The sequence below is a fragment of the Macaca thibetana genome, chromosome 14 (assembly GCF_024542745.1).
Source record: "Macaca thibetana thibetana isolate TM-01 chromosome 14, ASM2454274v1, whole genome shotgun sequence".
In the NCBI taxonomy this organism is placed as follows: Eukaryota; Metazoa; Chordata; class Mammalia; order Primates; family Cercopithecidae; genus Macaca; species Macaca thibetana.
The window spans coordinates 105,752,160-105,765,853 of record NC_065591.1 but is presented as its reverse complement, the minus strand read 5'-3'; the positions used below and the strand labels follow the sequence as shown (position 1 = coordinate 105,765,853).

Genomic DNA, 13,694 nt, shown 5'->3' with positions numbered 1-13,694 from the left:
AGAGAGTATGAGCTGGAAGTTGATTAGTTACCCAAGTGCCAGGGTGACCAGGACCCTCCTGTTCTGGATGGGTGAGTGTGGACATAGATGGGAAGCTAAGGGAGCATCAGGACTGTGATGGTTAATTTTATGTGTCAACATAGATAGACCATGGTACACAGATATTTAGTCAAACTTTATTCTCTACGTTTCCAGGAAGGTAATGTTTAGATGAGATTAACACTTAAATCAGTAGATTCTGAGTAGAGCCGGTTACTGGTTATAATATGGGTGGGCCTCATCCAATCAGTTGAAGGCCTTAATAGAACAAGACTCACCTTCCTGGAAGAAGAGGAAATTCTGCCACTTTTGGACTCAAACTGCAACTGTTCCCCAGGTCTCCAGCCTGCAGGCCTATTCCGCAGATTCTGAACTTGCTAAACCTCCAGAACCATGAGTGTTATGGGCTGAAATATGTCCCCTCTGGCTGCTCCCCACTCCCCCAAATTCATATGTTGACATCCTAACCCCCAGTACTCAGAATATGACTGTGTTTGAACATAGGGCCTTGAAAAAGTACTTAAGGTTAAAAGAGGTCACTAGGATGGACCCTAAGCCAACAACACTAGTGCCCTTGTTAGAGGAGAAAATCTGGACACAGACATGAGCATCCACAGAGGAAACGTCATGTGAAAACACAGCAAGGAGACATCAGCCTGCAAGTAAAGGAGAGGGCTCAGAAGAAAGCCACCCTGTTTGCACCTCGATCTTAGGCTTCTAGCTTCCAGACTGGTGAGAAAATAAATCTCTCTTAAAGCTACTTAGTGGGTAGTATTTCCTAGCTGACTAGTTCAGGGACACTGGATTATAACTTCCTTGAAGCAAAGGACCGTGGACCATGCCTGTCCTCCCTCTCCGTGCGTTGCCCCTTGTGTGTGGACTAAAGGATGTGCTAGACTGGGCTTAGAAGCCTTGGCACCTGCTGGTAAAATACAAAATATTAGCCGGGTGTGGTGGCGTGCACCTGTAGTCCCAGCTACTCGGGAGGCTCAGGCAGGGGAATTGCTTCAACTGGGAGGTGGAGGTTGCAGTGAGCCAAGATTGTGCCACTGCACTACAATCTGGTGACAGAGCAAGACTCTGCCTCAAAAAAAAAAGAAAAAAGAAGCCTTGGCACCTGGGTTCTCTCCAGTGGGGATGCACTGCTGAGGAGGCACAGGAAGAGGGTGAAGGCAGCGGACTTAGCTGGGAAGTGGTAACAAGAGCCTCAGAAGGTGAGGGCTATGGCAGGAATTTTATGCTCTGGTTGGTTGGTACCATGTTGACCATGGGAATCACATCGAGTGAATAATAATCTGTACTGACTTATTTTGTATTCTCTGGTGTGCCTAACATAATGCCTAGGACTTAATCAATACTCAGTAAAGGTTTTGTTGAATGGGCGACTGAATAAATGGCCAAGGCAGGCCTGGAAAATGGAACCATCTTATACTTTTTAAAAAACTGCTTAAGCGTACATAAATGCATGTGTGTGCCTAGAAATTTTCCGGAAGAAATTACTAACAGTGGTTACTCTGGGTGAGTGGACTGGGATAAGAAGGAAAGTTAACTTTTTTACTGTACACTCATACTGTTTATACATTTTCATGAACATATGATTCTTGGCTCACACAGCAGACTATTAGGTGTATGAACCTGGACTCAGTGGAAAGGCAATGAAGGCAGAAAGCCTTTTATTTATTTATTTTTTTTGAGACAGAGTCTTGCTCTGTTGCCCACGCTGGAGTGCAGTGGTGCAATCATGGCTCACTGCAGCCTTGAAGTCCTGGGCTCAAGCAATCCTCCCACCTCAACCTCCCAAGTAGTTGAGAGTACAGGCATGAACCACTACGCCCAGCTATCTATCTATTTAATTATTTATTTATTTATTTATTGGTAGAGATGGGGTCTCACTATGTTGCCCCAGCTGGTCTTGAACTCCTGGGCTCAAGCAATCCTCCTGCCGTGGCCTCCCAAATCCCACCTCAACCTCCCAAGTAGCTGAGAGTACAGGCATGAGCCACTATGCCCAGCTATCTATCTATTTATTTATTTATTGGTAGAGATGGGGTCTCACTATGTTGCCCCAGCTGGTCTCAAACTCCTGGGCTCAAGCAATCCTCCTGCCATGGCCTCCCAAAGCATTGGGACTATAGGCAAGAGCCACCACACCCGACCCAGAAAGCTTTTTAACCCACTGTTATTCCCCCTCTTCTCTCTCTTAAATGCCAGCACAATTATTGAGATCAGAACACTTCAGTCTTCACACGCCACCCCACAGTGCCCAGAGGGAGCACAGAGTAATGGTGTAGAGCCCCAGCATGAAAAGGTAGCTTCGGAAGAGCAGTCGGTCAAAGCGGGACAGGAGGACCAGCCACTCTGCCTCCTGTTGGTCTGTCTGGTCCTGAGTTTGGAGGTAGTTGCTGATACATTGAAGCTGCGACCAGATTTCCTTCAGGGTTCCTGGCTGGGCCAGGTGCTCTCCATAGAACGAGGACTCTGCATGATGGAGGAAAACACCCTGGGTGAGCCAGGGACTACCAAGATCCACCTGGACTTACTCTTGAAGCTGATGGCCTCATCCTTCAAGGACAGTTGTGGGTGAAACTGAGCAGTGGGTTGTGTTTGGGTTGGGTACTCTCCCCACCCGATTAGGGGAGGCAAGATTGTACTGCAGGAAGCCTCGGAGAACACGTCAGAGCTGTATTATGTAAGCAGGGTGTATGTGTGCTGGATCCGTTCAGGAGATTTTCTGAGCTAGAGGTCAGCCTAAATGGACTCAGTAGGAGCTTTAGGGGCTGGGATGATTCTTATACTTGTTCACGTTAAGCAACTAGAACCTAAATGTACACAAGCTCCATGTATGCATGTGTGCATGTGCATGCCAGCACTTTCCTATTCTGAAATCAATGACTCAGTCACTTTGGGTAATTGGTTAAAACTGGGGATAAAAACTGACAAACAGGTCAGGCACGGTGGGCTCATGCCTGTAATCCCAGCACTCTGGGAGGCCAAGGTGGGCAGATCACCTGAGGTCAGGAGTTCAAGACCAGCCTGGTCAACATGGTAAAACCCTGTCTCTACTAAAAATACAAAAATTAGCCAGGCATGGCGGCACACGCCTGTAGTCCCAGCTACTTGGGAGGCTGAGGCAGGAGAATAGTTTGAGCCTGGAAGGCAGAGGCTGCCGTGAGCCAAGATTATGCCATTGCAGTCAAGTCTGGGCGACAGAGTGAGACTGTTAAAACAAACAAAGAATAACTGAGGGCCTGAACTTCAAGCCAAAATTAGACTTTCAGCTGAGCGCTGTGGCTCACACCTGCAATCTCAGCACTTTGGGGTGCAAAGGAGGGAAGATCGCCTGAACCTAGGAGTTCGAGACCAGCCTGGGCAACATGGCAAAACCCTGTCTCAAAAAACCAAACCAAAACAAACCAAAAAACAACAAAATGAGACTTTCTAGAAAGCCAGAAGGAGGCCGCCTTCAGTCTCCAGAGAGATAATATAAAATGCCACACCCAGGTTAAGAAGCAGTTGTTTTAGATTTTTCACATAAGCCAACGCAATACCTAGTACATCACCAACGGGAATGAATTTTTAAGGTGATCAATCCAGACAGGGGAGAAGCACAAGGCTTCTCACATACCTATTATCAGAGCACGCTGGGCCCTGGGTTCCACTCTAGGCCTGTCAGCATCGGTGTTCCCTCGAAGGCACAAGAAGGGCTGCTGCTGTCCACCACGCCGCTCATCGTGGAGGAATTTGACCAACACGATGGACTTAGCTAAGCTGAGAACTAAGAAGGCCATGCAGATACTGAAGAAGTGACCTGAGAGAAGCCAGAAGAGGTGCAGTTAGCCTCCAGTCTGAAATGCAGCATCAGATTTTTTTTTTCTTTAGGGACAGGGTCTTGCTCTATTGCCCAAACTGGAGTGCAGTGGTGCAATCATGGCTCACTGTAGCCTTAACCTATTGGGCTGAAGTGATTCTCTCCTCAGCCTCCTGAAAAGCTGGGACTACAGGCATACACCACCACACCAGGCAAATTTTTTTTTTTTTTTTTTTTTTTTTTTTTTTTTTTGTAGAGACAAGGCCTCACGGCCAGATGTGGTGGCTCACGCCTGTAATCCCAACACTTTGGGAGGCTGAGACTTTGTGATGCACTTTGGGTGGATCACAAGGTCAGGAGATCAAGACCATCCTGGTCATCACAGTGAAACCCCGTCTCTACTAAAATACAAACAATTAAACGGGCATGGTGGCGGGCGCCTGTAGTCCCAGCTACTCCGGAGGCTGAGGCAGGGGAATCGCTTGAACCCAGGAGGCGGAGGTTGCAGGGAGCGGAGATCACGCCACTGCACTCCAGCCTGGAGACAAAGCAAGACTCCATCTCAAAAAAAAAGAGAGAGAGAGAGAAGGCCTCACTATGTTGTCTTGAACTCTTGGGCTCAAGCAATGCTCTCACCTCAGTCTCCCAAAGTGTTGTGATTATGGGTGTGAGCCAATGCATCTGGCTTGTTCTTTTTTTTTTTTCCTTCCTTCCTTCCTTCTTTCCTTCTTCCTTCCTTTCCTTCTTTTCTCTCTTTCTCTCTTTCTTTTTCTCTCTTTTTCTCCCCTCCCCTCCCCTCTCCTTCCCTTCCCTTCTTGCTGTCACCCAGGCTGGAGTGCAGTAGTGGGATCATAGCTTACTGCAGACTCAAACTTTTAAACTCAAGCAATCCTCCTGCCTCAGGTTCCTGAATCGCTGAAATCAATGACTCAGTCACTTTGAGTAATTGGTTGAAACTGAGGATAAAAACAAACAGGCCAGGCACGGTGGGCTCATGCCTGTAATCCCAGGACTCTGGAAGGCCAAGGTGGGTGGATCACCTGAGGTCAGGAGTTCAAGACCAGCCTGGTCAACATGGTGAAACCCTGTCTCTACTAAAAATACAAAAAATTAGCCGGGTGTAGTGGTGTGCACCTATAATCCCAGCTACGCGGGAGACTGAGGCAGGAGAATCACTTGAGCCCAGGAGGTGGAGGCTGTAGTGAGTATGCACTGAATGCCCTGTTGATTTTTAAAATTTTTGGTAGAGACAAGGTCTCACTATGTTGCCTAGGCTGGTCTTGAATTCCTGAACTGAAGTGATCCTCCTGCCTTGGCCTCTTAAAGTGCTGATATTATGGGCGTGAGCCACCATGCCTGGCCAGCATCAGATCTTTCACAGGGGTCAGGTAAGATGAGTGTCCAGTGACCCCAAGGCTGCTTACCAATCAGAGGGGTGCTCCCTACACTCCGTGGCACCTGGTTGGACATGTTGACCCTGAAGACGGTGTAGCCCACCAGCACACTGGTCTTGAACACAATCCTGGCTTGGCAGTTGGGTGGCATGTAGAAGCTCCCCAGGTCCACCAGCATGAGAAAGATGCTAGGAATCAGCAGACTCACGACATAGACCAGGGGGTGTCTGCGCATCACCACCTGGCCAGGAACAAGCGATCTGATGAAAAGAGGGTCTAGGCCAACAGACTCAGATTTGGCCAAATTCACAGCCAGGAATGCTCCCCAAAGTCCCAACATTTTTGCATCATGTGAAAAAGTCTGTGTAACTTATCTTAGAAATATGTTTCAGGTTACTTTTTGGTTTAGAAAAGAGAAAAAAATCCTTTAAATTTTACACAGAGCTAATATTAATATTATTAATAGTATTAACAGTTATAATAAGAAGCAGTAGCTAGCATTTACTTACCACTTGCTGTGTGCCAGGCACCAGACTCAGTGGCTCATAAACTTAACTTATTCAATCTTCACAACTTTAAAGGCTGGGTATCATTAACTTCATTTTACAAACAAGGAAACTGAGTTTCAAAGAGGTTGGATTCCTTGTTTAAATTTACACAGCTGGTAAGTGAGAAACTGTTTTGAAACTAAAATCTTCCTTCTGAAACCATTTATTATGCAATATATTGTATTACTTTGTGTGTGCGTGTGTGTGTGTGTGTGTGTGTGACGAAGTTTCACTCTTGTTGCCTAGGCTGGAGTGCAGTGGCGCGATCTCAGCTCAACCTCCACCTCCCAGGCTCAAGCAATTATCCTGCCTCAGCCTCTCGTGTAGCTGGGACTACAGGTGTGCACAACCACGCCTGGCTTATTTTTTGTATTTTTAGTAGAGACGGGGTTTCACCATGTTGACCAGGCTGGTCTCGAACTCCTGACCTCAGGTGATCCCCCTGCCTCGGCCTCCCAAAGTGCTGGGATTACAGGTGTGAGCCACCATGCCTGGCCTATTATATTACTTTTTGGTCTAATATATCTCCTTCCTTGGATTCTGAGCTCCTTACCACCTGTGTGTCTATCATTCTGGGCGAGAAAACTTGCACAATTAAATTTGGAAGTTTGAAGAGGGCTCAATAACGAGACTATCTGCAAGGTGTGAGCAGGCTATAGGGAAACCACAAGATGCAGGGCAGACCCCAGGGCTTTTGGGGGACTGGGTGAGCTGTTAGCACCCTTAGGCCTGAAGGAGCCAAGGGCTGGCGTGGTGACCAGATGTGAAGAGAAAGCTGTGCAGAGGCTGCCAGACAGGACCTGTGCTTTTCTCTTAGTCTGCCTGGTGTTGACTCCACTGGTGTTGGTGGAAATGGAGAGCTAAGTACCCCCACTCAGGCCTCCTCCCATCTCCCGCCACTGCTTCCCCTGCCCACTCCCTCTCCCCACTGGCCAAACATGACCAGTGGTCCCATCTTTGCAAGCCACAGCTCTGTCTCCAGGAGTACAGATGCAGGGGGTGGAGGAGTAGGTCTCAGTGGAGGCCGCCTGAAGCTGTCCTGCTGGCCTGCACCGTGCTGGCCACACAGAGCTGCTCTTGTAGCTTGGAATTTGAGTCTCATAAAATTACTAATATTGTTGCCAATTTTTATACCTCACTTCTTTGAAATGATGATGGGCAGTGTCTTTAATAAGTACATACTCTATTCTCATCCTTCATAAAGAGAAACGGGTGAATGGCAGGGCTGCTTCCCCACTACGGCCTGGACTCTCATCTCATCCCATCTCTGGGGTAATGATAATCCCCCAAGGGGCCAAAAATAAGACCTATCTTATAGTGGGCATTCAATAAATGTTTATGAAACAAATGAGTATTCTGGGCCCTTTGCTGTTGGATTTGGACAAAAATAACATTTGAAATCTCCCATTTCTCTGATTCACCAAACAATGAACTGCTCAATATGTGTCAGATAGTGTGCTGGACACTTTCACACATATGGTGTGATTTATTTAATCCTCACTGCAAACTTGGTAGGTAATAGCCTCCATTTTATAGATTTTCAAAAGGAAAACTGAGCCCCCTGAAGTGGGTAAGTTGAGTAAGGGACAGAGCCGGGATGTGCCCCCATATCTTCTGATTCCAAGCCCAGTGCTTTTTCCCAGGACAGGATAGCTACAACTCTTGACCTGACTCAACCTCTCTGAGTTGAGTACAGGGTTCTTATCCTTCATCCTCATCTCCCACCGGAGAAGAGTGTCACAAAGAAATGAGCTCAGGGAAGAGATGAAGTGCAGAGACCAGCGATGGAGCAGGAGGTGCTGGGGGAAGAGCTTGACTGGGGGAGATGAAACATCGCCTTGCTGATAAGAGTGGGGGCTCTCCAGCCATTGGGTCTGGGAGCATATCCTGACTCTGTGGAGCTTGGCAAGCCAGAGTTGTTTGGCATATTGTCGTCTGGCTGTTGTCATTCGCATTAAGCCATAATTGGCTGCAAAAGCCTAAACCAGAGCGTCACTCACTGCTTTGCAATAATTTGGTTAAAACACATTTCTGCCGGGCGCGGTGGCTCAAGCCTGTAATCCCAGCACTTTGGGAGGCCGAGACAGGCGGATCACGAGGTCAGGAGATCGAGACCAGCCTGGCTAACACAGTGAAACCCCGTCTCTACTAAAAAATATAAAAAACTAGCCGGGCGAGGTGGCGGGCGCCTGTAGTCCCAACTACTCGGGAGGCTGAGGCAGGAGAATGGTGTAGACCCGGGTGGCGGAGCTTGCAGTGAGCTGAGATCCGGCCACTGTACTCCAGCCTGGGCGACAGAGTGAGACTCCGTCTCAAAAAAAAAAAAACAAAACACACATTTCTACCAAAGTGCAGTCAACAAGGAAAGCAACAACAAAATTAACTGTCATCAGCCTGCACCCCTCTAGCTCCTGTCATCATGCAGTGACTGAGATGGCTGTGGTTAGGTGGGGGCAGGAAAAAGGGAGTCAAGTGGCCAGAGTCCATGGGGGTTTTATGTTGTGACCCAGTCTGGGCTGTTGGTGATCTAGCCTTGTGGTGTCAGGGTGAGGGGGTGACCACGCCTGCTGATTCTGGAGGGTAGAAATGGGAACACTCCCTAGCGACTTGGCAGATACTACACAAAGGGGAAGAAAAATATAAGCAAAGTACAAGAAGGCACGTTGGTTAAGCAGAAAAAAGCCCAGACTCAAAATCAAGGGGACAGGCCAGGTGTGGTGGCTCAGACCTGTAATCCTAGCACTTTGGGAGGCCGAGGCGGGTGGATCACTTGAGGTCAGGAGTTTGAGACCAGCCTGACCAACATAGTCAAACCCCATCTCTGCTAAAAGTACAACAATCAGCCAGGTATGGTGGCGTGTGCCTGTAGTCCCAGCTACTCAGGAGGCTGAGGCAGGAGAATCGCTTGAACTCAAGAGGTGGAGCTTGCAGTGAGCCGAGATCGCACCGTTGTCCTCCAGCCTGGGCAACAGAGTGAGACTCTGTCTCAAAAAAAAAAAAAAAAAAATCAAGGGGACAGAGTTCCTGAGCCCCTTGATTCCAGGTGTCTACATGGGCTAGTTTAAGTCCTCCTGGATGATGTAGTCAACCCCTCCATGCCTTGATTTCCTCCTTTTTCAAAAAGCAGTTTACTTTTGCCTTGAAAATATCTTGGGTACAACTGAGATGAGCAGCTGTGCTCTCTACAGAAAGTCCCTATGTAAAGAAAACAAGCTGAGATGACACCTCTCCACCCAGAGGCTGACACAACAGTAAATCTATGCCTGGGACAGAACCAGAGATGGATGGTGTGGCCCCTCAAGGTCCCTGATTTCCAAGAAAGTGCAGGTTTATCAGATTATGTGTTCCCCGAGAAATCATCTGAGGGAGAGCTGTGGAAAGAGCTAAGAGGTTAGGAGGTAGGCGGGCTTTGCGGATATGGAGCCCGTGTAGTCACACAGAGCCTGCTCTTGAAAGGGTCCTGCACTTGGTTTAGTGCTCTACTGGTGCTATTTTGAAATTCTTAATAATGTTTGAATAAGGGGTCCTGCATTTTCATTTTTCACTAAGCCCTGCATATTATTAGCTGACCCTGTCAGAAAGATAGTCCTCACTGGATGTCAACAGTAAATGAAGGCAGAGGGAAAAGACACAGGGACAAGGGTGGACAATTAGCTTCTGCTGTAACATAAAGCAAAGACATCTCTCATCTTTGTTTGGCTTATAGAATCGTAAAACTAGATAGACCTTCCAAAACCACCTCATCCATTCTCCTACCTTTAGGAAAGATGTTCACATTTCTAAGACACACGAAATAGTACATATAGTTTCGGTTTTTGGTTTTCTTCCAGAAGAAAGAACCCACATTTTTCTTGTGGTTGATTTAGGTGGCAATGTTGCCTATGGACTAATTTTTTTTTTTTTAGACACAGTTTCGCTCTTGTTGCCCAGGCTGGAGTACAATGACACAATCTCAACTCACTGCAACCTCCGCCTCCCAGGTTCAAGCGATTCTCCTGCCTCAGCCTCCTGCGTAGCTGGGATTACAGGTGCCCACCACCACGCCCAGCTAATTTTTATATTTTTAGTAGAGACAGGGTTTCACTATGTTGGCCAGGCTGGTCTCGAACTCCTGACTTCAGGTGATCCACCTGCCTCATCCTCCCAAAGTGCTGGGATTACAAGCGTGAGCCACAGCACCAGGACTAGACCAATTTTCCCTGCAAACCCAGTGCAGCCTAAAGAAACTCTAGTTTTCAGAAATTTTTTGTTTTTATTATCTCCATTGGATAATCAGAGCCCTTTATTCCTTTGTTCAATAAACATTAATTGAGCATGAACAGGTTGTCTGGTACTATCCTAAATACTGAAGTTAGTACCATTAATAAGACAGTTCCCTGCCCTTATCCCATCTTGTAGGATCAGGAAGCAGATTCTGGTGATTGTTTCATGAGTCTGTTGCGGGAGAGAAAATTTGCCCCAGAATGGACCATAGTCAGGGTCCATACCTGCTTTAGATCATTTAAAAAATGAGATTTGGGACTTTTTGAGTTTATATCTAGATGATATTTTGGACTTAGAGTTGACACTGGAATGATGCTGGGTTAAACTTTGGGGGATGTTGGGATGGGGCTGAATGTATTTGTATGTGGAGCAGAAGTGGATTTTGGGTTGCAGACTCTACTAGGTTGAAAAGGGCCCCCAAGAATTCATGTCTTTCCTGGAACCTCAGAATGTAGCCTTATTTGGAAATGAGATCATTGGAGATGTACTAGAGCAGGATGAGGTCATACCAGAGTAGAGTGGGTCCTCAATCCAATGTGACTGGAGTTCTGATAAAAAGAGAAGAGACACACGTGGAGAAGGCCATGTGAAGATGGAGGCAGAGATGGGAGCAATGCATCTGCCAGCCAAGGAACACCACCGGTTCCTGGCAACCACCAAGGGCCAGAGGAGAGGCAAGGTGCAGCTTCTCCCTCAGAATGCCCACAAGGAACCAACCCTGCCCAAGTCTTGATTTCAGATTTATAGCCTGCAGAACTGCAAGAAGATGAATTTCTGTTGTTTTGAGTCACCCAATTTGGGCTACTTTGTTATGGCAGCCTCGTGACACTAATACACGTGACTTGCCAAGTAATGCACAGTGGGCGAATGGCAAAGAATGGACCGGAATATACTGCTCTGCCTTTAGTTGTGTGTCAGCATAATATAGGATTAGGCACATAGTTTCTGGAGTCAAGTTGCCTGGGTTCAAGTCCAGGCTCCACCAGTCACTTTGCACCCTTCTGTAAGTTACTTAACTTCTCTGCACCTCAATTCATTTATTTGTAAAAATGCAGATACTTGGAGCACCCATCTCCTAGGGATGTGAGGATTATAGATACAAACTCTTAAAATGGTGCTTGGCATAGAGTAAGTGCTCAGCTTTGTGGTTATTGCTATTGTGTCTCCCTGGGCAGATTTTGGGGATCTGTGATAGATGTCAGGAACCTTCATTTATTCATCATTATGCCCTAAGTGTTCACCATGGAGCCTGGCACATGGTGAGAACCCGAAAGATGTTCGTGGAATTGTATTGCAGTCTGGTAGTAGTGCTACTTTTACTTCCAATATAATGGAAATGTGGAGTTAGCCCGAATGGGAGCTATCCTCTTGAGATCAGTCTTTCTGAGGGTGACCTCTCTGCAGATCATGCAAGAAGCAGTGACTCCTGCTTCTGCTAAGTAGAAGGCATGTCACCTGCTCAGTGAGACACTGCTCTCTGCAAAACTGCCCCTTCCCACAGCCCATCATTTCTAATGGACTAAAGGAGCTGGTGCCTTTAAATTCCACAGAAAGGGAAGAAAAAGCACTTTAGTTTCAGTCCATGTTCCCCATTAGACACCCTTCAGGTGTTAGCAATATTATGCCACAATTTCATTATCCATTAAAGCCAGGTAATAATAAGTACACAAAGGTATTTGGAGCCTATTGATGTTAATGAAAGAGATCAATCTAATTCAGAATGTGTGTGTGGAGAGCTCCTTGGAGATGGAATAGGCCCCAAGGTTAGCCTCTAATTGCCTCCTTGATGGTAGACCCCACCAGTACTCAATTTTGCATGACCGTCTTTATGACATAGTTGGAATTTTGACGCCCAGACTCCGCTTCATACAGAAGCCCATTTTCCTCCTCTCCAAAGCCCCTCCCAGCATTCCCAACTCAGAAAGAACAGGAAAGTTGCTGCCATTTAAGCACCAGAGTCAGAGTTTCTTGGATCTAGACTATGGGTTGCACTGGATGAGCAGAAAGTCAGTCCGTGAGTCCCAAATCACTTGAGTGACCCAGAAAGGATATCTGGGGCTCTAAATTCTCTCTCTCTCGTATTATCTGCTGGCACTTAGAGGGATCTTATCTTCTATCAAGTTTATGAGCTGCATTCAATAAGTATCTCAACAAAGTTACTCCACCTAATCTAGAAAAATATTATAACAGAAAAAGAGGATAAAGGCATTTCTTTCCCAAATGCCCCTTTGCATTTTCTAGGACACCCTGTGGGCACCCCAATTCCTGCCCAAATAAACACTTTACTTGGTGTGAGGATATCTGTGGTTGGGCTCGGTTTAGTTTCCACAGCTGTCCACCCTTTTCCATCCAACACGAGTTCCTAAATTGTATTCCTACCTCCTCCCACTTCTACCCTCATTCTTTAAAGAAAAAAAAAACCACTGCCATGCAAAATCAAATGCTCACCCTGCTGTTTCTGGGAACCAGCACCTCCAATAAAATATTGGAGGAAACCTCCCCTCCCATGGCTGCTGGACCGGGTCTCAGGCTGTGCACAGACATCTTTGTAAGGAGAAGTGCCTGTGCTCTGGGCCCCCTGTGGAACGTAGCCCGACTCCAAAGCATCCGTGGTGTCCTCTGATAAACAATTTGTGTCCCAGAGTCGGCAGCTATGATTGCACATTAGCTGAAACTCATAGGGCATCCGGAGCACTTGATTTAGGATAAATGGCAGCAGTGTACCTCAGGCCAAGGGTAAGGATGAATTTAGAATAGATTATTGCTTCTCCTGCCTTCCCTACCTGTCCCCAACCTCCTGCTGAGCAGCCTGGACTGAGACACAGCTGGCAAGTAGATTAAGAGGAGATGGTCCTTTGCTGTCAGGACCCTGGCAGGCCCAGTGTTGGCATAATAGAATCAGGCTCTGAATTTCACATCACTGGCCAATGGCTGTTGGAGGAAACCCAGGTGCCTTGGTTGCTAAATTCAGAGTGGGATGTCCGGTATGGAGTAAGAGAATGAGCCTAGGCGCCGTGCACAGAGCAGAAATGCATGGAGGCTGAGCGGAGTTGGCAGGCAGAAAACTGATCGTCACTGAATCCACTTTTAGTCTTTCTGAAGCTGCAGAATTGCTCCTGAGTCTGGCTTCCTGCCCTGCCAAATATGATCTGTGACTCTACTCAGGATTCTCTCCCTACTCTGCTTCTGAGGACCAGGGCGGAAGCCAGCCCTGCTAGATAACCCACGTCCACCCCCAGGGCAAAAGGACCCATAGAAAAGTTCCAAGAGCATGAAATTAAATTACACCTGCCTCCAGCACACTTCCACTTCAACACGTACCCAGGGGGAAGCATGGTAGTGAGGAGAGCAGAGGAACTGGACCATGGCTCTGAGATCCAGGGAAGCCTCCCCTCCATTAAACAATCTTCTCACTGTCTCTGTTCATCATAATTAAAATGGGGATAGTATATAGAAAACCTTCAGCTGCTGTTGACGAATTAACATTTAGGGTGAAGGAGGGCGACATGTAACTACAAATAATAGCTGCTCTATGGAGAGAGAGAGTGTGTGTGTATGCACATGTGTGCCTGTGCATGCAAGCTCACGCCTTGTTTACCTGCCCCATCTCTTGCCTGTGTTTGTCTCCTCCGTGCAGTGTAG

The 13,694-nt window shown here is 47.2% G+C and overlaps 2 protein-coding genes across 3 annotated transcripts in view; both read right to left on the bottom strand.

Annotated features, from left to right (window-relative positions):
* The window catches only part of REXO2 (RNA exonuclease 2), a 1,032,599-nt gene that overhangs the window by 506,081 nt on the left and 512,824 nt on the right, over positions 1–13,694 (bottom strand). The window lies entirely within an intron of this gene.
* HTR3B (5-hydroxytryptamine receptor 3B) overlaps positions 2,108–13,694 on the bottom strand; it is a 41,333-nt gene continuing 29,746 nt past the window's right edge. For both annotated transcript variants that reach the window (XM_050758089.1, XM_050758090.1), the window contains 3 exons: positions 5,272–5,482; positions 3,665–3,847; positions 2,108–2,517 (listed from right to left, as the gene is read on the bottom strand). In XM_050758089.1, coding sequence (XP_050614046.1) covers positions 2,282–2,517; positions 3,665–3,847; positions 5,272–5,482 — 630 coding nt within the window. In that variant the 3' untranslated portion in view covers positions 2,108–2,281. The remainder of the gene's footprint in view (positions 2,518–3,664; positions 3,848–5,271; positions 5,483–13,694) is intronic.